General features: G+C 39.5%; 9 protein-coding genes across 9 annotated transcripts; 2 read left to right on the forward strand and 7 right to left on the reverse strand.

Moving 5' to 3' along the window:
* Positions 1-267: 267 nt before the first annotated feature.
* PDR12 (ATP-binding cassette multidrug transporter PDR12) lies at positions 268-4,824 on the reverse strand (the record flags this gene model as incomplete). Its single annotated transcript, XM_451960.1, has 1 exon — positions 268-4,824. The coding sequence occupies one exon, from the start codon at positions 4,822-4,824 to the stop codon at positions 268-270; it is 4,557 nt and encodes a 1,518-aa protein (XP_451960.1).
* A 1,983-nt stretch (positions 4,825-6,807) lies between these two features.
* YSY6 (Ysy6p) lies at positions 6,808-7,002 on the reverse strand (the record flags this gene model as incomplete). The annotated part of the gene is made up of 1 exon (XM_451961.1): positions 6,808-7,002. The coding sequence occupies one exon, from the start codon at positions 7,000-7,002 to the stop codon at positions 6,808-6,810; it is 195 nt and encodes a 64-aa protein (XP_451961.1).
* A 1,422-nt stretch (positions 7,003-8,424) lies between these two features.
* On the forward strand, positions 8,425-9,798 carry TOS1 (Tos1p; the record flags this gene model as incomplete). Its single annotated transcript, XM_451962.1, has 1 exon — positions 8,425-9,798. One exon carries the CDS (start codon positions 8,425-8,427, stop codon positions 9,796-9,798), a length of 1,374 nt encoding a protein of 457 aa, XP_451962.1.
* Positions 9,799-10,611: 813 nt separating this feature from the next.
* On the reverse strand, positions 10,612-11,688 carry CSH1 (mannosylinositol phosphorylceramide synthase catalytic subunit CSH1; the record flags this gene model as incomplete). The annotated part of the gene is made up of 1 exon (XM_451963.1): positions 10,612-11,688. The coding sequence occupies one exon, from the start codon at positions 11,686-11,688 to the stop codon at positions 10,612-10,614; it is 1,077 nt and encodes a 358-aa protein (XP_451963.1).
* Positions 11,689-13,349: 1,661 nt separating this feature from the next.
* On the reverse strand, positions 13,350-14,237 carry CDC28 (cyclin-dependent serine/threonine-protein kinase CDC28; the record flags this gene model as incomplete). The annotated part of the gene is made up of 1 exon (XM_451964.1): positions 13,350-14,237. One exon carries the CDS (start codon positions 14,235-14,237, stop codon positions 13,350-13,352), a length of 888 nt encoding a protein of 295 aa, XP_451964.1.
* A 584-nt stretch (positions 14,238-14,821) lies between these two features.
* Positions 14,822-15,862, reverse strand: IFA38 (ketoreductase; the record flags this gene model as incomplete). The annotated part of the gene is made up of 1 exon (XM_451965.1): positions 14,822-15,862. One exon carries the CDS (start codon positions 15,860-15,862, stop codon positions 14,822-14,824), a length of 1,041 nt encoding a protein of 346 aa, XP_451965.1.
* A 290-nt stretch (positions 15,863-16,152) lies between these two features.
* On the reverse strand, positions 16,153-16,845 carry LGE1 (Lge1p; the record flags this gene model as incomplete). Its single annotated transcript, XM_451966.1, has 1 exon — positions 16,153-16,845. One exon carries the CDS (start codon positions 16,843-16,845, stop codon positions 16,153-16,155), a length of 693 nt encoding a protein of 230 aa, XP_451966.1.
* A 339-nt stretch (positions 16,846-17,184) lies between these two features.
* On the reverse strand, positions 17,185-18,459 carry AMN1 (Amn1p; the record flags this gene model as incomplete). The annotated part of the gene is made up of 1 exon (XM_451967.1): positions 17,185-18,459. One exon carries the CDS (start codon positions 18,457-18,459, stop codon positions 17,185-17,187), a length of 1,275 nt encoding a protein of 424 aa, XP_451967.1.
* Positions 18,460-20,256: 1,797 nt separating this feature from the next.
* Positions 20,257-21,552, forward strand: LEE1 (Lee1p; the record flags this gene model as incomplete). Its single annotated transcript, XM_451968.1, has 1 exon — positions 20,257-21,552. The coding sequence occupies one exon, from the start codon at positions 20,257-20,259 to the stop codon at positions 21,550-21,552; it is 1,296 nt and encodes a 431-aa protein (XP_451968.1).
* Between the last annotated feature and the right edge of the window lie 1,483 nt (positions 21,553-23,035).

A 23,035-nucleotide genomic window follows, 5' to 3' on the forward strand; every position in this document is an offset into this window, starting at 1 on the left:
CCAGTGTTCTTTAAGTACCTGAAAGATACCCTGTGGACATCATTTCAAAGTAGCGTGTATCTTCTTGAAGTTTCTTAAAAAATCATGATACGACATTTTGATATGTAGTTTCTCAAAATGCTCATTTAAGGTTTTAAGGCAATTATGTAGAATGAATATTGAATAAAGTGTAAAAGATTCTTAAATATTTATAAAGACGATAAATGAATAAAAAGATTGTAGAAATAAAATAGGTTTTCTATAGCGGAGTTACTGGGTAGGTAAGGATTAATTCTTGGTTCTATTGACATTTTCAGCATCTCCTGGTTTTTCTTGGAAAATAGTTGTGTCCTTTTCGTGTCTGTCCTTTGGTTTAATAGCATTCTTCCAAGTACCGATCTTGAAGATCTTGAAAATACTAGTAACGGAGTAGTTCTTCACTCTCATAACCCAGTAGCAGAACAACATTGCGAAGAAGTTGAAGATAATATATGCCCATAGGAAACCGAAATTTCTCCACCTATAGACCCATTTGACATTAAATCTTGCAACAACTTCTTGTTGGTAGCTGTATGGACAGTACTGACAGCTTTGTGTGTCATTTGGATTGGTCAAGTAACCAGTGTTATCTTCGATGTAAGTTGACAAGTATTCACCACATGTTTGACCTTCTGGTGGATCCATAACGGCGAATTCATTCCTGCCACAGACGACCTTTTTACCTTGAACAATTGGTGCGACTAACGATTGGACAACATAAGTGAATGGAGACACGTTGTACATGAATCTCTTCCAAAAACCAGGCATCTTTTCTCTTGGTTGCAAGATACCACAGAATAACAACATGGCAGCGAACAAGTTGGAGTTGATCATAGAAGCAGATGGCACATCTGGAGACATATAGAACACCCAACAACCGTAAGAGATAAAGTATGCAGGGAACATGATAACGTAAATCAAGAAGAAGTAACCAGCATGGGAAGCACGACCAGTGTATTGTGCTGGCCAATAGTAACAAATCCAACAGATAAATTCACAGGCGGTGGACCAGATGATTTCGACGGTACAGTGACATAACAACAATGCAGACCAATGGAAAGTGTTCGAAGCAGCTTCTCTGACTTCGTACAATTCTCTAGAATCCAAGGCAAACACATGCAATTGGTTAACCATAGCTAAGGCAATCAATAACATCATGAAAATAGATGCAAACGATTGATTGGCACCGGCAATCGAGTGGTTAACACCAACGTAAGACAAACCAACGAACAAAGCACACAGGACACATTCCAAGAATTTGGCTCTAATGTAGACTGGAGATCTCCAGAATTGAAGCCAAGTTCTTCCGAAAACACATTTCAATTGAGTCAAGTAGTTAGCAGCATACTTACCAGATAATTCCTTGTCATCAGTAACAGGTCTAGAAGCCAACTTTCTATGCAATTCTTCGACTTCTTCTCTGGCAGCTGCACACTCAGGAGATTTTAGCCATAGATCATGCCAGTCCTCTGAGGCAGAGGCAGTTGCACCAGCACCGATACAGTTTAACATATATTCAGCAGGATTTTCAGAGATACCACACTTAACACCAGATTGACGCTCGAAGTAGTTTAGCAAAGTACCGGAATTTTCACCGATGTCACCAAAGTACACCATCTTACCACCCTTCTTCAATAATAATAATCTATCGAATTGTTCGAATAAGGTAGCAGAAGGTTGATGGATAGTACACAAAATAGATTGACCAGAATCAGCCAAAGCTCTCATGAATTGAACAATAGACCAAGCAGATTGAGAATCTAGACCGGAGGTTGGTTCATCCAAAAACAATAGCAATGATGGTTTAGCGACCAATTCAACACCAATAGATAACTTCTTTCTTTGTTCGACATTCAAACCTCTACCGGTCTTACCAATGATAGCTTCAGCATACTTTTCCATACCCAACAAAGAGATGATCTTTTCGACGTAATCATACTTTTCTTGTAGTGGAACAGATTTTGGTTGTCTCAATTCAGCAGCGAATCTCAATGATTCTCTCACGGACAATTCACCCATATGGTTATCAGATTGAGCAACGTAACCACAGGATCTGTTGAAGGATAAAGGTAGATCCTTGGCGTTCACCAACATATCACCAGTAATAACACCGACACTGATTCTTTGGGCCAACACATTAAGCAACGTGGTCTTACCAGCACCAGATTCACCCATTAATGCAGTCATCTTACCAGGCTTAACGTAACCAAACACGTCACTCAATAGTTGTCTAGTAGCGCCATCATAAGGAATTGTATAATTCAAGTGGTTCCAGGTAAAGACATCCTTGGATTCAATAATCTTTGCCAAATCAACGTCAGGACCGTTCAAAGATGCCATCATCTCTTCTCTTGAAGCAACCTTGGTATCAACACTTTCTGAACCCAATTCTGGCATGTGACCTCTCTTGTACAATAGCAAGTCACCACCACCTTCTAATGGTTTCAAAAATTCAGACATAACAACGTTCATGACAATATAACCAAAAGTCCAAACGATGTTAATACCCCAATCTCTCCAAGCGTGATTGTATGAGAAATGATACTTCTTCAAAACATAGGTATCACCAGAAACATATAAGTTACCTGCAATTGCACCAGCAGCATTACAGATTTGGTTGGAGATGGAAACTCCTTCATAACCTGGTCCTGAAGGAATTAATTGGGAACAAAGCATTTGTCTACCATGGAATTCAGTCGACATCAAGGATTCATAAGCGTAGGTTAAAGGATTTAGGTAATGGAACCATCTGATCCAGTGATGCATTTCACCGATTGGTAACACGAAACCAGTGTAGACAGTTAACATTAAAACCCATAGACCACCAATAGCGTGAGCAGTACCACCATCTTTGGTCAATGTGGCGACCAATTTAAAGATAAACGAAGTACATTGTTGAGTGGTGAACAAATATAACAAAAATTGGAAGAAAGAACCAGCATCATATTTCAAGACAGGAATCCAGTAGGAAACAAGTGAAAGAGTCAACACAGCAACGAATTTAGTTGGCATTTCAGTGAAAATTTCTTGTAAGGATTCAGCGGAGGTGTGATACATAGAATAAGTCTTATGTTTCACGACAATTGCTCTGTTGTGGAAAGAATTTGAGATTTCAGCCAAAGAGGTCACAGCAGCAAACAATAAGACGTAGAAAATCAAACCACCACGAGAGTAAGCACCATCGGTAGTAGATTGACTCTTTGGATCGATTTTGTGGAACATAGAACCGACAATCAAACCTTTAGTTAAGAAAGAGGACAAATAAACTTTAGTATATGTGAAATCACCCTTGGTTCTTTGGAACCCACGCATCATACAATACCACACTTGAGACCAGAAAGTAACGACGTATTGAGATTTGGCTCTTTGACCCTTTTGCAATCTTTGATGCTTGGCCAATTCCAATCTTTGTCTTGTCTCTTCTTCAGGATGAGCAGCACAATATTGGTGATAGTACTCAACGGCTCTTTGGTATTCTTCAGAGTTGTGCCAGTAGGCTTCCATTTCAGTAGATGACTTTGGCATTTTTTCTTCGTAACCATCCTTAATAGCTAGGGTTCTGTTGGCGAAATCTACGGTCACCGAAGTTAAGAATTCTGCAGATGTCATTCTGTTTGGCTTAATGTAACCCATTCTTTCGAAGTATCCGACAGCTTCGGTAGCTGGACCGAAATAAACTTGCTTCCCGTTGTATAAGACGGTAGTCTTATCGAATAATTCGTAAATGTTTTCACCTGCTTGGTAAATGGCAACAATAGCAGAGTTATTCATTAAATTGGTAGCAGTACGAATGGCTTGAGCAAATTCTAAAGCGGTAGAGGCATCAAGACCACGAGTAGCGTTATCCCAAGAGTAAATGGAAGCACTCATAGCTAGAGCTTCCACAAGAGAAACACGCTTACGTTCACCACCAGAGACACCTCTGACCACATCGTTACCGACGTTGGTAGCATAAGTGTGTCTTAAACCAAAGACAGTACACCAAAGATCTCTCATGTTGTCGACGTATTGGTTTCTTGAAAGATGGTCGATACGGACTCTTGGAGTCTTACATTTTAAAGCGAAATCGATAGTTTCCTTGACGGTAATCTTTGGGAAATGGAAATCCAATTCAGGACAGTAAATGACGTACCCTTTGAATTTTTCCATCATTTCAGCCTGAGAAAGACCATCGTAAGAGAAGTCACCAGTGACTTCGACTAATTCACTTGTTTCACCAGAAACACATTTTAGTAAAGTGGAACAACCAGCACCTGGTCTACCGACAACGAATAACATTTCACCGGATTCGACGACACCGACACAGTGTTGGATAATGTTACGCAATGGGACATCATCTTTCTTACCAGTCATTTTCTTCCAAAGATGTACTGGAAGATGACCCCAAGAACGTATTAATTCTTCCACGGAGGGACCGAAGGCAGCAGAAGCATCGACACCAACAGCGGTCAAATCGTTGAAGGCAACACCGGAATCACCTGATTCAATACCCTGGCTGATTTGAGAGTTACGTAAGTAATCCAATAAGGCTTTCAAATTGAAATCCAATTGATCAACTTCAAACGATTCCATCTGCTTCTTGGTCTTCGTAGAGATGACTCTTGCCAAGGATTCGATTCTATCAGCACCATTTTCTTGAGACAAGATGGTAGTGATTTGACGGGATAATTGAGAAGCAGCATTTTGAGATTCGTTATCCTCTTCGTAATGGAAGGAATTTACTGATTGAGCATAGGAATCAGTAGAATGGATGGAATTTCTTCCATCCTCATTAGTCTTACGACCTGTTGTCGATTCAGAAGACATGACGGTTTCAAATGATACAGATGAAAAGATGTATCAATCAATTAACAGATTAATAGGAAATTAGCAATTAACAGCAGTAACTGGGATAAATATTAGACGATGTGAAAAGTTTATAACAAAAAGGTATCAGTACCAATAGAAAAATATTCGATTGAAAATTAAATCTTAAAACTTGGTATTAAACGAACTTAGAAGGTTGGATATTAATTATTACTTCTTTGATCCCCCAACAAGTCTTGTGAAAGTGTATTTGTTTTCTTTGAACTATTTCCTTTTCAATATGAATATTGATCTTGATTGATTGCAAAAGCTAAGAACGCAAAACAACCTTAAATGATGATTGCATTGAACAACATCGAAACTTAAAACTCAATCAACGAATGTCTCGTTCCTTTATATACTTTCAACAATCCGGGAACCTAAACTACCAACATCGATGATAAACCCTCAACATGGGAAATAAAATAACAACAACTGACTAACAAAGCTATCCACACAATAAATCATGTAACGCTTCAGTTCTACCAGCCTGCTGCTTTGCTGCTATACTAACCTTTCCCGCACAAATACACGCATTATCTCTACCCGTATCCGAATCCCTTTATTTCTCTATATCGGCAGCTAACTTCCCAGAACCATACCTGACTAACCGTATATCTTTCAGGAATTTTTCAGTTTCCAAATCATATCATTATATGCCTCGGAGTGCTATATTTTTCCATACTAAGAAACTTAGGAAGAGGAAAAAAATAAAACAAAAACAAAAGAAAGGATTTCCCAGAGGATTCCCAGTGAACAAGGTTTCCTATCGGCGCGTGAAAAAGAAGAAAAAGACGTAGCAAGAAGCGGTAAAGACGGTTAGGGATAAGGCTGGACACTATGGATGAGTAAGGTTTTTGCATGTTGTACTACAGTTTCCGAAATCGAATGAAAGAGCAGATTAAAGTTGCGATATTTGATAGATGAAAAAAGAGGGATTGATTGGCATTATGGAAAGCTTAGGATAGAGGAGATGAGATGAATGTGAGGGTACTGCCGCTCTTTTTCCTTTGCGGCTCATATCGCGAAGAACCGTGCTGCCCTGCGTCTATCCAATCAGATGTGCCTTCGGCTGTTATTCTACGTGCCTACGGGTACATGAGAAAAAAAATGGAAAAAACATCTCAACCGGTTCGCTGTTGGTGTTTTTATCGAATTCTTTTGGTTTAGGCGGGAAAAGGAGCCGGCTGGTAAGACGGCTCTTAGGACGAACCAATGAGAGGGAAGACTGTTGAAGCGACCTCGGCTGATAGCGAATATATCAACTATATAAATAACCGTTTCTGCCGGTTGGGTCGAGGCGATGTTATTATTGTTGCTTTCGACCGTGACTTGAGTGATCTACGATATAGTCTGGCATGGAATGTGACAAAAATAGCCAAACGACCTTTGGCCGGCTGGCAGACAGGCTTTTCGTCTATTGAAAAGACAAAAGACAGCAGACAGGAAGCACCTATACAAAAATAAACACCAAGTGTGTATATCCACTATGTATCCTTTATCGTTCCGATACGTCCGTCAATCGGATATGTCTTCTATTGACGCGTTCTAAAATTTCATTGTGAAAGGGAAACGGTAAAACTTCTTGTGAAATATGTAGAGAGACTAGCTTAAGAGGCGTTGATTTGAGAGATATATACTGGTTCATTCGCCCCTGCAACGTTTGTGAGTCCTGATCATATATGCAGTGTGTGACGCATGAATGAACAAACGGGAGCGAGCAGTGGTTGGCTAGTCAAAAGGGTGGGGCGGGAGGAAGGCAAGCCAAGAGCAAGACAGGACGGGAAGGTCAACATAATGTGTCCCCTTCTCGCAGTGCCTAATACAGTTTTATTTTCGGGTAATTTATTACACGTGACTTGATGTGGTTAAAGGTCATGAACCATGAAAGTGTCCTGTGCTACGTGTTCTGCTCTGTTCTGCTCTGTTCTGATCTGCTCCCGCTCACAGTAGAAGAGATACCAATTCGAGGATAGCTCCTCCGATAAGTAGGAATATCAATGCAATGATCCATGGTTTAGAAATTGGTGATTTGGAAACTTGGTCCTTGGCCTTGACCTTTGGTTTCCCAAGTTTCTTTTCGTTCTTCTTGGCCCATTTCTCGTTCGCTAGACGTTGTCTTGGTGTTTGGATTGCCATTGTGTGCGTGAGGTTGTAACTGATGTGTGTTGGGAACGGTATATTGCTACTTCGTGGAGTAAAAGTGAGTGCTCTCTTGAACTAGGTATTGAATTCATTTCAAATCAAAAGATTTTTGCTTGACGAAAGTTTCGACAGGCGAGAAAATGAGACGTGTCATATTATTGTCCAATGGACATTTTTTGGTTCAAGAAAACTAACTTAGTTACCCGCCCGTAACCGGGTAATACAATAAAATGATGTATATAATTGTCACGTGGTTTGTGTTACCCTCCCACAGTTTTCCATCCTCATTTTATTTACACTAGCTCGAAATATCTCCCAAATAGGAAGGAACTACGAAAATGTATGTTTTCAGATGCGATGTGATGCGATGAGGTACACCTGGATTGTGCAGAAGATCCACTACAAAGTAGAAAACACCCCAGAACGTTGACCGGTCCGGTGATCAGTACTCTCTACTAACTACTACCTAAGCAACATGTAACACCTAGGAAACCATCTTTTTCCGAGAAACTTTTACATACTTCAAACCAATATGCTACCGAGAAACTACGTTTGATCGAAGTTGAAGAGTAGGAAATAAAATCAGCAAAAAAAAAAGGAAAGAAACACAGCCATCGTAACTGAAACACCCTCGAGACACGATAACGGGACCATAATCCATACCCGAAACCCGTCCCTTTGTACGCTACGTTCTTCATCTTGATGACGGGAACGGGTACCAGACCGAACTGAACCTTTTCTTTTCAGATTTGTTTCAAAATAGGAAATAATAACGATCCTCAAACCAGTAGTTTCCTAATTCAATCACTTTTTCATGTTTTTATAAAAATCGTGGTTTTTATCTCAAGTTTCCCAAAGTTCAGAACTGGTTTACCATCTTTTTCGCTTCATCTGGCTTTGCTCAGCCACTCTTTCTTTATACTTTTTCAATCTTTTGTTTGCATTATTTTTCGTGCTTGGTTCAATTTAATTGTTTATATGAATTCATCATGTCATTTTTTTTCTGATTTAACCTTCTTCCTCTTAATATTCAGTAGTCTTTACTTATTTACCATTTACTCAAACCCCCAACCTTTCCATTCCTTATAATCTCTACCAGAGCTCAGAGCGACAGAAACTGTACAGATCTTAATTTTATATTTCATTTTGGCGCAGTTTTCAGTTATTAAACCAACTTCTATTCCTTCCTTATTTGATATTAAAACCTTTATTTTAGAAATAAAGATCGCTCAAAATATCGTTTGAAAACGCTTACACTCCTTTTTTCTCCACAGATTGTCTTTACGTTCATTCCTATATTATTTCGGGTTGATCGTATAAGATAAAGATACTTTGCTATTACACCAACTATTTTACTCTCCTTTTTGTGTTTTAGTTTAAAGAAAATAACAAGAACTTAAGAACATCATACAAACAATGAAGTTTAGTTCTGTTGCCAGTACTGCACTTTTGGCAGCCTCCGTCCACGCAGGATGTGATTACGTTGATGGCAATTACTATTGTTCTGAGACCAACGCAGTTGTTTACTCTAACGTTGGTTATTCCGGTCATTACTCTGATGTTACTTCTATGGATGAGTCCACCTGTGTATGTTCTCAAAGTTCTGTCTCCTTCAGTGGTTCTTTGGCTCCATTGAACGAAGAATTGTCTGTTCATTTCAGAGGTCCAATTAACTTGGTCCAATTTGGTGTTTACTACCCAGGTGACTCCGTCAGTTTCAAGAAGAGAGACCAAGTCGCCGAAGATGCTCCATGTACCACGGTTTCTACCGCCAAGAAGCATCACGAGCACAAGAGAGAAGCAGCCGTCCAATGGGTTGAAGTTACCTCCACAATTGTCGTTGACGGTGATGGTAACCCTATTGAAACTGATGCTACTTCAGGTGGAAGTGCTACTGAAGTCACTGACGGTACTACCATCTTGACTCCAGTTTCCTCGCCTGTAACTTCTTCTCCTGCTAGCGCTGTTTCCTCCTCCAGTTCTTCTGCTTCTGGTTCTGGTTCATCTTCCTCCACTTCCTCCTCTTCTTCTTCTTCTTCCGGCTCAAGTTCTGAAAGCTCTTCTGCTTGGAACAGAGTTTCATACTTCACTCCAGGTTCTGCTCAAAACTTGACCTTCATGAACCACCAAGGTGGTGTCAAGGGTTCTGGTACCTGGTCCGCATGTTTCGGTAACTCTATCTCCTACTGTGACTCTGATGGTGTTACCGGGGCTGCTTCTGCTGTTGCGTTGGATGACGTTACCTTGCCATCCAACAAGGAATTCATGATCTTCAGTGGTTCCTCTTGTGATGACAGTTCTGAAGGTGACTGTGGTTACTACAGATCTGACATTCCAGCTTACCACGGTTTCGGTGGTGCTATCAAGATGTTCGTCTTTGAATTCTCTATGCCTACTGACAACTCCGGTGATTACAACGTCGATATGCCAGCTGTTTGGTTATTGAATGCCAAGATCCCAAGAACTTTACAATACGGTGACGAATCTTGTTCCTGTTGGAAGACTGGTTGCGGTGAATTAGATTTATTCGAAATCTTGTCCACTGGTTCCGATAAATTGATTACACATATCCACAGCGGTCAAGGTGCCGATAGTACTAGCTCTGGTGGTGGTGGTACCCAAGACTACTTCAAGAGACCTACTTCTGGCACTTTGAAGGCTGCTGTCATCTTTGACGGTGCTGACCAAACAATCCACATTGTTGAAGTCGATGACTCCTTCGGTTCTACTATCTCTGCTGACACCGTTAACTCTTGGTTCAGTGAGAGTGGTTCTTCTGCTGCATTGTAATATCTTCATAACCAGTAGTAGAAGGAAAAAAAATTCAGTTTAAAACTGAAAAGAATGCTAAGACCATTCCTATAAAAGCTCTGTTTTTGTGTTGTCGGACCTCAGAATGAGATTTGGATGCATGAATGAAAACCATTCCACCAATGTGTTTTTTTTGTCCACTTCCTTCCTTACATTGATAGAAATGTATCTTATCTCTTTTGCTGTAGGTTGTTTTTTTTAATCCGTCCCGGAAACAAAACAGATTGTATTATTATATAAGTTTTCTAAATGCTATAAAACTGTATCTCTTTATCCTTCCGAGTAGTTTCTAAACATAAGCTGTCCGTCTTACAAATCGATATGGGTGAGAAGGTAAAGGTCATTGGTCTGGTCCTGCCAGAAAAATATGATCTAGGGTTCTGAGCAAAGGTCAATATTGTACAAATGAAAGTTATAATAATACTACATACAAATTGCAGAAGAAAATAATGGATCTGGTGGACAGAGTGTGTGGGGAGTAGTAAAAAGTGCTGTTACATTTTTAACCTAAATTAACGGAAGGAAGAGCAACAGCCAAATCTCGACTCGAGTAAAATATATGTGCCAGGGAGGGGGGTGGGTATTCATGAACAGGAAACCAGTTAAATATGGTTGGTTGCTGTATGTTAAGTTCTTGTTGTTTTTAACCTATGTCTATTTTTGTAGTATGCTTTGAGTTCAGTGTGTTTAATTTGATTTTCTTTTTTTCAGCAATCAATCAGATCAGGTCAGAATTTCCAAAAATTTGATGATATGTGCGAAGTTGAGGATAGGGAAGGGAGTTAGAGTCACTTAACAATGGCTCAAATCCGTAAACTTTGGATCTTGCTTTTCAATATCTGAGATGCAGATTTTAGTTGGCAGATTGGAATCCTTTCTTAATCTTCTAAATTGACCTAATTCGACGTTTTCGTTACCAGTACGAGAACGTGATAACCCAAGGGAGTATATTACTGAGTTGTAGAATCTGGACCAAGCACCACCAGTGATTAGCCAGCACAGTAAGCGGTATTCCGCGTACATGATAATGAATGCAATAACAAAGCCCACTACTACGCACAATGGGATATAGTCAGCCAAAGATTTGATGAAATGAGCATCGCCTAAATGCCAGGATGAACCTTCGGAGATAGCAAAGAACGAGGTCTCATGCATCTTATAATCGGAAGGAAGCAAAATTCGAACGACACCATTTTCGGGCACCCCCCATCTTTTGTACTGTTTCCAAATTAAGGAGATAAACAGCGGACCGGTCGAAAGCATGATAGTTAAATATGGGATAACCCAATTGTTGTCATATCTTTTCAACGATTCTAACACTTTCAAGAAGAAAGGATGTCTTGGAACACTACCCATGACATCGTTCGAGACACCAGTGGGGCTAGTCTTTCTAACGAACGCCGGTACCGTGAGTAAAGGATCTAGCCTTCTCTCACAACCGTCATCCAAATCGATATAGATACCACCGAAATGGGATAATACGAAATACCTTATCGCGTCAGCCCTTTGAATTGGGTACTTGTAGTTGTCAAAAGTTTCCAAGAACCATGGGTACTCTTCTTGAATGAATTGTCTTGACTTTTGATCCGTCCAGAGGAAATACTTATAATCTGGATGTAATTCGATGCATTTACGTTGACCATCCTTCCAATGTTCTGGAATTTCCTCAGTCTTATACGTCTGATGGATAATCTTTGGGATCAATTGAGCGTGCTGCACAGCAGTAGAAGGAGGATTCAAATCTGTACTTGTCAAAGCGTCCTTGAATGTAGTATCGATGGTTAAAGCCATAAGATCAAACATTGTGTATACTATAAACACCAAGAGTACAAGGTGGAAATACACCATGTACCAAAGTTCTTTCTTCATAATTATTCACTTATGTTTAATGCAATTCTTTTTTTTTTCTCTTTGATGTCTTCCTTAGACAGATAATAATAAAATGAGAGTAAAGTAGTTGGATATGGCTATTGGATATAACAACAAACACCTGGTCCTAATTAACAATGCTATAGGATAAGCTTTTAATGGGAATTAAAAAAACACCAAACGAAAACAAATAGTAGCGAGCAACAAAGAGACAGATAGTACTTGGTTTCTACCTTGTTTATGAGGCTGGCCAAAAGATAAGATACTATTAAGATGGGGAATGTAAACTGAACTACAAAAGACAAATACTAAAAACTAAAATATATAATATCACAGTAAGTAGTATGTAACAAAGTAATGAGACAGGGAATAGTGTAATGTATTGATGCTTATATTTCAAAATTCAAATCCAAATCCAAACACAAATCCCAAGACCCAACTCCCAAATCCTAATCTCTTAGCCAAGTTTCTATTTCTGTTTCCTGTTTCCTATTTTCCAACTTCATCTTCTTATCCATGACAAGAAACAGAAACCTTTCCAATAATTTTTGCCAGTTTCTTTTGTTCCGACGACATACTAATGCTGTGTGCAATGTGGTAACAGGGAAATTGTAGGCAATGGGGAAAAAAACAAAAGAAAAAAAAAATGATGAAAAGCAGGCTGAGCCATGTGTCTAAAAACGGGAAGCAATGTGGTATTGGGACATCTGAGCAGAAGTGCAGCACATGTACCACCACACCGTGACTGTCAACAAAGAAACCACGACCTGTGTATGTATGTTCGTGGTTTTTGTTTTCATTATCCAATAAATACGTATTACGGAGGACGGAGGGGGGCCGGAGAAGGCACGGCATTGCAGGGCCAAGGCAAGTCTCAACTCTGGCTTTTAGCTCTCTGTGATCTTAACTCAGGTAATTAACCAGAGGGAAGAGTTTGAATAGAGATGAAAAAGGTGGCCAACTTTTGAAGTAAAAGAAAACAGGGTCCACAGTGGGAGATTATCTCCTGAATGCCTTCATGGGGTTTATACATCCTACATTTTTTTCTCAACATACATGATAGATAGTTTGTACGGTTTTTCTGGGAATGGGAATTAATCTCGAAGGTTGCAATGGAAAATTTGTAGATTTTGTTTTCGGATGGCAATCAGTAGCAATATGGGGGGATGTGAATAGAGAGAGAGAAGGTATGGGTTGAGTTGAGAGACATTACGTCAATTGAGCTGTCTCTTACCAGGCCTCGTCTTTAATTTCTTCAGGGATTCGGTCGGAATAATGGACAGACATATTAGCGATAGAGAGGGGATGTCGAGGATAGGTGACTAGGTAGATTTGCGTTCAGCCAAACTAGCAATGGCGTAACGTTAACGAAGAGCCCCAGGCCTAGGGGAGGGGGGCGGGTTTCAATTTGCTTCGGTTTTTCTTGCTCTTAGTTCTTTCTTTTTGGGCGCATTGCTGTGGCACAGGCAAGGAAATCAAGGCCCGTTTTTTTTTTGTTTTTGTGGTATGTTTGCAGCATCTCTCGAAGGGCTGTTGGATGGGACAAAAAGAAATGGAATGTGGAGTTCCGGGTAATATAAGTCACGTGAATACACGTGACTGGTATTGTTTTTATTATATATCATATACATGAATATACGCGCCTCCTGTCACCAACACTCTCACTCCTCCTTGAAGTACGGGTGTTGTACTGCTCTTTTGGCGCTAATGCGGTGGATTGGATCGTAGGTGATCAATTTGTCCAAGAGATCGATACCGTTTGCATCTAGCGATGGAATTACCTCGGATAAATTACGACGGTTCCATTTAGGGAATGTAGTCTTGAAATCCGGTAGATAAATAATATCCGGCCATGTTCTCTCGTTTGGTGTGCCTAACACTCGGAATATCTTGAAGATCTGATCAATTTCACTGTCTCCGCTGAATAACGGTTTCCTGTTGCACATCTCGGCAAATATACAGCCAATGGACCATACATCGACCCCTGTACTGTACTGTTTCCCACCTAATAACACTTCTGGTGCCCTATACCATAAAGTGACGATCTCATGGGTGTACGCTCTCAAGGGGACACCGAATGCACGTGCAAGGCCGAAATCTCCCAACTTCAAGTTCCCATCTCTGTTGATCAATAGATTCTGCGGCTTCAAATCACGATGTATGATCCTATGAGCATGGCAATAAGCAATTCCCTTGCACAATTGCATCATAAACTTCTTTATAATGTTGCCTCCCAATGGCTGGTCCTTGGGGATCGATTCCATGTATCTTTTCAAATCAAGATCCAAAAATTCGAACACTAGATATAACTTGTGCGCGTCCGAGTGCACGATGTCATATAATCTGACAATGTTGTCATCCTTCAGTTCCTTCAATAATGAAATCTCACGTATCGCAGTACTGGGAACACCTTCGTCTTCAGATTCTAATCTGATCTTTTTCATTGCTACCACTCGATTCTGGTGACGCAAATCAACCGCTTTGTAAACAACACCATAAGTACCTTCTCCGACTTTCTCAAGTCTCTTGTAGTTTGTTAATTCGGACATCCTGGTATAGGGTGGATTTCTTGTATGATGCGACCTTGCTGTTCTGTTTCTTTACTACTTTCAAGTTTTAGGTAGGTACAGATTGTTCTCTTTTGCAGCAGTATATTCAGATCAAGTAAAATTTGCTGTGCTCGCGTATAAATATGCGTCAAATCAAATAATCAACTATCACTCAGTGCTTATGGCTCTAATATTACCCTGGTATGTGCCTTCTTTCTAACAGATTAACGTTGCCTTAATACTATATTAATATCTTCGAAATTGTGTTTGTATTTTCTTCGTTTTAAGGTCAGAAGGTCAATAATGAGCTTTACGTGTAATTGAAAAGAAAGAAAGGTTTGGAATTGTAAGATGAACGCAGGGATTTTGTAACGTATAGGGCATTGCTGAACGGTTTTTTCAGTATACTTTCATGTTACAGAATATTTAACACAGAAACTTACAAAATTTATACACTTCTACAGGTTCCAATAATTATGGTTTCTTTGTCAGGATATCGCACAATAATCAAACGTTACTACAACAAATCTATTTAAACCTGCTCCTTATATCAAAACAAACTAATATTTTGGAGACAACTCTTTTTATTGCTTCTTGGCTTGTCTTTCAGCCTTTTTCAAAGCTCTCTTTCTGATACTCAAGTGGAAGGAATAATTAATTGAATTAGCAATCTTAGAGTACACACCGACGGTGTTCTCGATAATGAAATGGTATAATGCATGAGACCAATACGGCGTGGAGGTTGCAAAACGCTCTTGGGCACCACAGCGTTTGCCAATGGAGTTCAATGTGGATCTCACGAAAGCCTTTGGAGAAGGGATCAATGCACTTGATCTTCTAATCTTAGACATTGCACTGGTAACTAAGTAAGATAACACTAACTCAACATCGATAGAATCGCTAGATAATTCACCAGCTAGGGCGTTAGACCAACTTTGTAAAAATGCCTTGGAACCACTGTATGTAGCTAAGAATGGGGTAGGTAGCAGACCACCAAAGGAACCCATTGTCAAGATTAGACCACGACATTTCAACGTCTTAACGCTTGCTTTTAATTGTGGTAACAAAGTTTGTGTGATCATTAATGTCGCAGTATTGTTGATAGTAATTATATCTCTCAATTCAGATTCTTCGGTTTGATCAAATGGTACTGGAATCGAATGAGACTTACCAACATTATTGATCAAAACAGTTACAGGTAAACCCGACGCAACTTCTCTAATTAAAGTATAGTTCTCCTTGCTATCAGAACTGACATCAATGGCTAAAATTTTAACGTCAATCTTGCATTCAGTCTCGATTTCCTTCTTCAATTCAACTAGCTTCGATTCAGTTCTACTGATCAAAATTAGGTTGAACCCGCGTTTCGCTAATTGTTTGGCGTATTCTTTACCAATACCGTCACTAGCACCAGTAACAACAGCATATGCACCTTTCCCCTTACCGTACTTCTTAAAGTCTGGACCTGGAAGAACAAACAAGTCTAAGACCATCTTGCTGAAGTTTAAGGTCAAAAACACCATCTTTGATATACCTAACCCGAAAACTATCCATGCAGCAACATTTAAGGAACTGCATTCTCTCAATGCTGTAACATTGTATAGTTGATCAATTAAAGCCACCATTTTGCACTGATCACTGATCCGTTAACAGAGTTTGCTACGGTTACCTGTGACAATTATTCTGCTCTGCCAATACTTGCATCGCGTATTACTCTACTCTTATGTCCCAAACTTTCAACTTTTTATTTCAATTTCTTTAGGATAGAAAATTGGATACCCGTTGGAACACAGTAAGTGACAAAATGGAATATATATCTAGCTGGAATGGTAATGATACATGGCAGTACTCTCATTGATTACATGACTAGTACTATTTATGATTCGAGTATATACTGATGTTCTATTCTTCCTTATTAGTTCATTAGTAGACTATCTAATTTCTCCTGCGTGAGCTGAACATTCAAAGCATCTTTTTCGCACTGCGTGCTCATTAAACCCAGCTCTAACTCGTCTTTGAATATTTTCAATTTGAGTTCTTCTAGTTTATTATCAATCTGATCATTCTCTTTGTACACCTCTTTGAGTTTAGATGTCCTGGAGTGATCATCGTTACTCATCATGTATATGAACGGATTCTCGTCCTTTGGTATGGTGAACTTTTTCTTTGGTTGTTCGTATTTGGGACTTGGATAAGAATTCCGGGACACCGGTAACACATTTGATCCCCGCGAGTACGCCGATGATGATGATACTGATGACGCCGTGGATGGTGGTGGCGCTGGTGGTACAGACTGCTGTCCGTAAGGTCTTCTGTACGTTGAATTCGAACCGTATCTACTATCGCTGTGTTGGTATGGATGGTAGGAACCTCCCCTGTACGTCTGTCTCTGCACTCCGTGTGCATGAGTGGGCTGACCGTATCCATACCCCTGTTGTTGATGATACCCCCCGTTGTTATAGTATCCTCCATCTTGTCTGTGATTCGACCTGTATCTTGGCGGACCTCTGTTATTACTATTAGGCTGATATCTGTTTCCAGAGGGCTTGTATCCATTGTAGTTTCCTCCGGACCTATAACTAGATCCTCCTTCGTTTGGTTCACTCATTTTCCGATACTGATAGGAGATTATTCACTGCTATACTATTGGATGAACAACTGCCTCATCTCATCTACTGAGCAGTGTCTCTCTTTCTAAATCTTCGTATTTGACTGCATTTCCAACTTTTTCAATTTTAAAACTATGTGATATTAGTCACGTGAGTTATATTGGGCAACTGCTACTTCAGAGCTGTGAGAGGAGCGGATTAAGAAGAGAATGATTTGGTTTAATTAGTCGGGAATATATAAGGTGCAAATTACATTAGTGTCATGATACGATTGGAGCAGTGGTTATATACCTGCTGATGGTATAACGTATGAGAGTCTCTCAGATTATTTTTTTATCTCAGGTCGCTTCGTTGACCCATCTATTTAGATCGTTGACGATCCGAGTTCTGAATTCCTTGTATAGCTGCTGTTCTTGCAATTCGAATTCTTTCTTCATCGAATCACTGATATGGATATGTATCGGTTTCATCAGATATTTGTGTCTCCAGTCACGGTATTGGATTAAGTTTTTGAAACGAACCAGTTGACAGTTCCGGATATCTAAGACTTTCAGATTTGGAAATCCATGCTTGGCAACGATATCGCTAATGCTACTATCTGATATTTGTGTGCAGCCATTTATTGACAATCGAACCAGCGTTGTTGAATGTTTGCTGTACAGTTGCCATATTGATACGTCAGAGATCTTGTCGCATCCTGAGAAACCGACCGTAGTAAGATGTTCTAACTCAGATAGTGCCATGATTGAAAGATCAGTAATCAAATGCGAGTTTTCATGACGCCCCAAGTTTATACTTTGTAGTTTGGGACAGTGCGTTACGATAGAAACGATGGAAATGTCACTGATCTGAGAACATGCACGTAGGTCTAAATCTATCAAATTCGGCAGCCCCAAAATCAGTGAGATTAACTCTTCGTCATTGATTTTCTTGTTGCCAGCTATCGTTAGTTTCGTTAAGTTGTTTGAAATGGTAACGTCATCGAAGATCGCTGGTAAGACGGGACTGATGTAAAAGTTAAGGGAATTGAGTCTTGTAAACCTGATACGGGGCAATTGATTTTCGATAAAGTTTCTATGCTGTTTAAGCTTGTAGAAAGTTAGACTCTTTGGATGTACTTTCTGGTCCAATTCAACAATCTTCAAATCGCCGGAGATAGAAGATTGTTGAATCACCAAATCCTTATTAATGATGCTTGATGCAACAGCAGCCCATACCGGATTGACTTTGGAACAACGGTAAAGGGACTCATGGTCTAGGAAATTAAAGATCCGATGTAACAGTTCTGGAATGTGGAAAATTGGGTTAGATTTTGAATCATCTGATGTGGATAATGACACCAAGAGTTTCTGCAATGACAGTTCTTGAAATTCTGCATTCAGTACGTTTGCGTCTGTTCCGAATTTGACAGGCGAACTGATTAAGTCATCGTCCAATGACTTGGTCTTTCTCTTGTAATCTAGTTTCCCTGTAGGTGTAGTGGCAGGAGTAGTAATTGATAGAGACCATTCGTGGTATCCTTTACTGCATTTTTTCAACGGAGTATGAATGAAATCATCGTCAAAGCCTTCACACCTTGATCTCTTGGAACTAATACTGGAGACGCAAGACATAGCACGAAGAAAGATAACACGGAGAATGAGATACGGTAACAAGTGTCACTCTGGAAAAAAAAAAAGATAATGATAACAATCAAAAGAGGGACCTCGGTAAGAACAGATATGATTGCTCCGAAACGTAATGTATCGGTATGATTAACTGGAGGGGGAATGAGCGGACAGAGATAAATTAATATCTCAAAGGAATGGTATGGGGTTATCCTTCTAAATTAGAAGATCCTTAAAGAAATTAATCTTTGGATCTATTCTCTCTTGAAGTTCAGTTTGATGAGGACCCTTGGAATTCCATAAAACAGCAATTTAAAGCAGTTTTGAGAAGGATATTATGAGGGTTTTGGGTATCTCTGGTCTATGATGCTTTGACCCAGGTAGACAGGTTTTACAAATGGTATTCCTTGACGTTCTGTCAAACTCGAGACAGAATATTCATAAGCAAAAGGCGAAATTTGGATATCGACGATATAAGTTAGACCCTAAATTGAGCTTTCTTTGGTCATATATATATTATAATATAGATACGTCTGGTTGTCCTTCGTCTATCATTCCCTGACCAACGTCAATCCTATTCACCGACAAAACAAATAAAAACAGTAAACAAGACAGTCCAAAAGCATTCTCACAGGGACCAAAGAACCCAGCAGTAGCAGCACAAAATCACTGCGTAAACTCTCATGCAAGTTTAACTTAGTTTACCATTCGCTCTTCGTATCATGTTTGCGCACCGGAACTTACACAACTGGCGGAACTTGAAACATGGATAAACAGATCGACATAGTGTAACAGGAAAGCCCTCAACCAAACAAAACAAGAATAACACTTGTCAATGCAAGTCTCCTGACAAACGTCGGAGAAACATTGCACTTTTGAAACGTTCCAAACATGCAGGAATAACATCTCGTCGCATGAATACTGGTTTTTGCTGGGTTCGCCTTTTTTTTTTTACTTCATGTTTGTGCCGAAGACAAATTCCCGAAATTCTGCTAGGCAAGGACTGAGTTGGAGCAAGCAGACCAAAAGACTGCTAAGTACAGGGCAGTGTTTGCTTGTGTAAGAGTGTTTGGATAGTAGTTGTATTTGTATTCGCATTCTCTGCATCTGTTACAACCCAGTGCTAGAAAATATCAAGCGCCTGCGCTTGTTAGAAGTTATTGTCTGCTAGTTTAGCTGGAAGAGGTACAGCTCTTGTCACGTGATGTGATTATCTTGTTCTATTCTTGTGTGAATATATATATATATATATATAGATATAGATATATCTCGCGCTGTGCAGAGTACCAGTATCTGGGTCCAGTGATCTGCTTATCGTTAATATCGTTTAGTTTTGTCAAGCTTCACCGGAAAAGATCAGAGTTCCTTCTGTCCTGCAGTCACTACGTATTTCATACGGACATGAAGTTTCACAAGTTTCAAGGTTTGCACCAGTATCCTGCAAGCTGAGTTGACAGCACCCAATTCCCCTTCCCCAAGCCTAACAATTATTGTTTGTTTTGCACCCTCCTTCTGTAGTTACTGCTGTCTTTGTCTTTATATACTAAATATTTCAGATTAAGGGATCTTGACATGAAACATCTCTTCCATAATTAAAAGAAAAAATCGGGGGGGATCAAGAAACTAACGACAGTGAGAGAAAAACACAGACATCATCAAAAACTACATCCAATAGCTTACCTATTACGATTTGTTACGTTAAGAAGTTAATTTCTAGAGCCAATTGTAATATTTTGAAACTCCCGATTTCTCGTTATTGCAGTATCGTTTGTTAAAAGATTTTGTCTTTATCTATTGTCAAGAATGAAGAAACATCCTACTACAGGATCTTGCTCCCGGCAAGATTCTGGTAGATCCAGAAATAATCATAATCGTAGCCATTCTCATAAGAACAATTCTGCTGCTGCTGCTGGGATCAACAATAATAGTAGAAACAGATCTGCTCCGAATTCTGGAATTAATATCGAATGTGCAAGTTCTGAACAGGGTTTTACTCCTCAACAACAAAAGGCCATCATTCAGCACTTGTTGATCACTAAGAATTCTGCTCCCAAGAAAGATTATTCACACGTCCCATGCAAGTTTTTCGTGCAAGGAAATTGTCAAGCGGGAGATTCCTGTCCCTTCTCTCACGATTTGAACAATTCTACGAGTGAACAAGTATGTAAGTATTTTCAGAAAGGGAATTGCAAGTTTGGAATGAAATGTGCTAACGCACATATTTCTTCCAATGGCACAAGAGTTAATCCAAGAAGATCATCCTTGCCAAATTCTTCGTCTGGTAAGAATAATTTCACTTTGACAACTCGGGTACCAGATGTCATTTCGAATGTCAATTACAGGAATCAGCTTGCTGCAGAGCAACAAGCGCACCAACAGCAATCGTCGTTACAACCACAGTACTCAACGCCGCTTTCGAATCCTGTCTCCTCCTTCATGTGGACACCGGAGAACACTTCTCCGATTGCTTACAATAACTACACAGTTACTAATACTGTTCCAATGTCAGAACCCAATTTCAATTCTGCCGAATTAAGCGTACCTTCAATGTTTGCTTACCACTATGAAAACCCATCTAGCTCTCAAAGTAGTCATTTTTCAAGAAGAAATCAAGAATTCCCTGTTGCAGACGGGTATTCTATGCACGAACTTCAATTGGAAGAGACGCTTTTGCCCAATGAATTATCTGATTTATTGACACCAAATGAATTCAAACGCAGAGAATCTTTTAAAATGTCCATGATGGGTAATAAGCCATTGTCTGCTTCGAATTCTTCGTCCTCAATGAGTACTGAACCAAGGTTATCTTATTCCTCTTCATCTTCTGCATCTGATAATGCTTGGAGATCTTTATCCAGTTCAAACTTGAATCAAAATTTGGATTATTGGCGTAATTTGGAGCAGGTAGAAAATAATCTAAACAGATTCAAACTAGATGAACAAGATGAAGATCAATTCAACGATTACCGTATTCTTCATGGTCCAACTGTCCCACAGATTAAATTGACTGCTAATGGTAATAACATTTCAGTCCATGAGCCCAATGATTCAAACGATACCCAGTTTTCATTTGATGATTTACACGGTGGTATCTATTGAATGACGACAGAATCTCATAGATGAACGGTAAAGAAAGAACGAAATAAAAACAAAAAAAATTCAAAACTTGATCTCTATCTGTTCTATTGCCATTCAGGTATGAAGTTGATTCCAGGTCCGTCGATGTTGATACCAGTCGTTGATCGACGCATCGGCAGAAAAACCCTGGAAATCTTCTAAAAAAAAAAAAGAATAAGAAGAACATAAAAATAAAAAAAAAAAGGATCCCTACAGTATACTCAGGCAGGTGTCAAAACATTAATGCCCTCACATTCGTCAAGAATTGATCTGGAAGTTTTCTATTCAAGTTTTTTTTTCTTTTGATTTCATTCCCTTGAAGAACCCGTACGCAGGATATACCCCTTGGTGTTTATGTCCGTCCTAAACGGTTACTAAAATGAGTCAAAAGTATTGTCTTTGATGCTACGGGTCATAGGGAAGTGCTATCGTTTTTTTCTGCCTCCTTATCTGTTTCTGTTTCTTTTTGTTTCCTCTTGAGACTCGTTAAGACATATCCTTATCAAAATTGAGGTAGTTTCTCGCCCTATCGCGTAGAACTAACTATTCAACCATCAAATTGATCCCTGCAAGTTGATTATTTTACAATATCCGACTTCTCTTTTTTTATTTTTCTACTGGCGCACTCTCGTTTTATTTTAGTCTTACTTTTCATTTTTTCTCCTTTATTGTCTCAAAAGATACTATCGGAGTCCTGTAATGATGTCTTCCATCGATTACTGGCTGGACCAATAATCAGCACAGGTACTTTTTATACACATATATGTAGCGGGTTATTCACTTTCACTTTTTAATTTTATAAAGGATTCCACAATTTTTAATCTCTAAATGCTCAATTTGAATTGTGTAACAATAAATTATCGTTGTCCAACAGTGTGCTACCTTTGTACCATATTACTCCTTCCACGTACACATTATTGAGTTTCCAAAAGTATATTTAGCCTCTTGAGACATGATAGGTAATGGTGATAATAGTTTCTACACACCTCGCACCTAAGAATATTCCAACAGCATTTTCGTCCGATGTGTACAGAAGAAGACCACACGTTTTCTGATTACATAACGGTTTTCTGATTGTTCCTGAACAGAACTGTCATATAATTTGTGCCGTCTGCATAGTATAGTAGCTGGCCCCACGTTATTATATCATCACAGCAAGCCTTGGGCGTGAATATATGTGCGCAATCAGAAGAGGAAATGGAGGATGATCCCTTCCCTATCCCTACTGCATTGTGAGGGGATGGTTGAAAAAATATACTCCACAAAAGTTCTCGTACTTCTAACTCTCTTGGCGGTGGTGTGTAGTTGAACGGCCGTGCGTGTAGAGTCATTATCCAGTTCATATGAAGACTTTTCGGCTATACCCACTCCTACTTTTTCTGTACCTTACACCGCTTGCTTCGAATCATCATTCTATCTTGGTTTGCTATTTTGATTCATTTTTTGACACTGCTGAATTTTCTAG

Source organism: Kluyveromyces lactis (assembly GCF_000002515.2).
Source record: "Kluyveromyces lactis strain NRRL Y-1140 chromosome B complete sequence".
NCBI lineage: Eukaryota > Fungi > Ascomycota > Saccharomycetes > Saccharomycetales > Saccharomycetaceae > Kluyveromyces > Kluyveromyces lactis.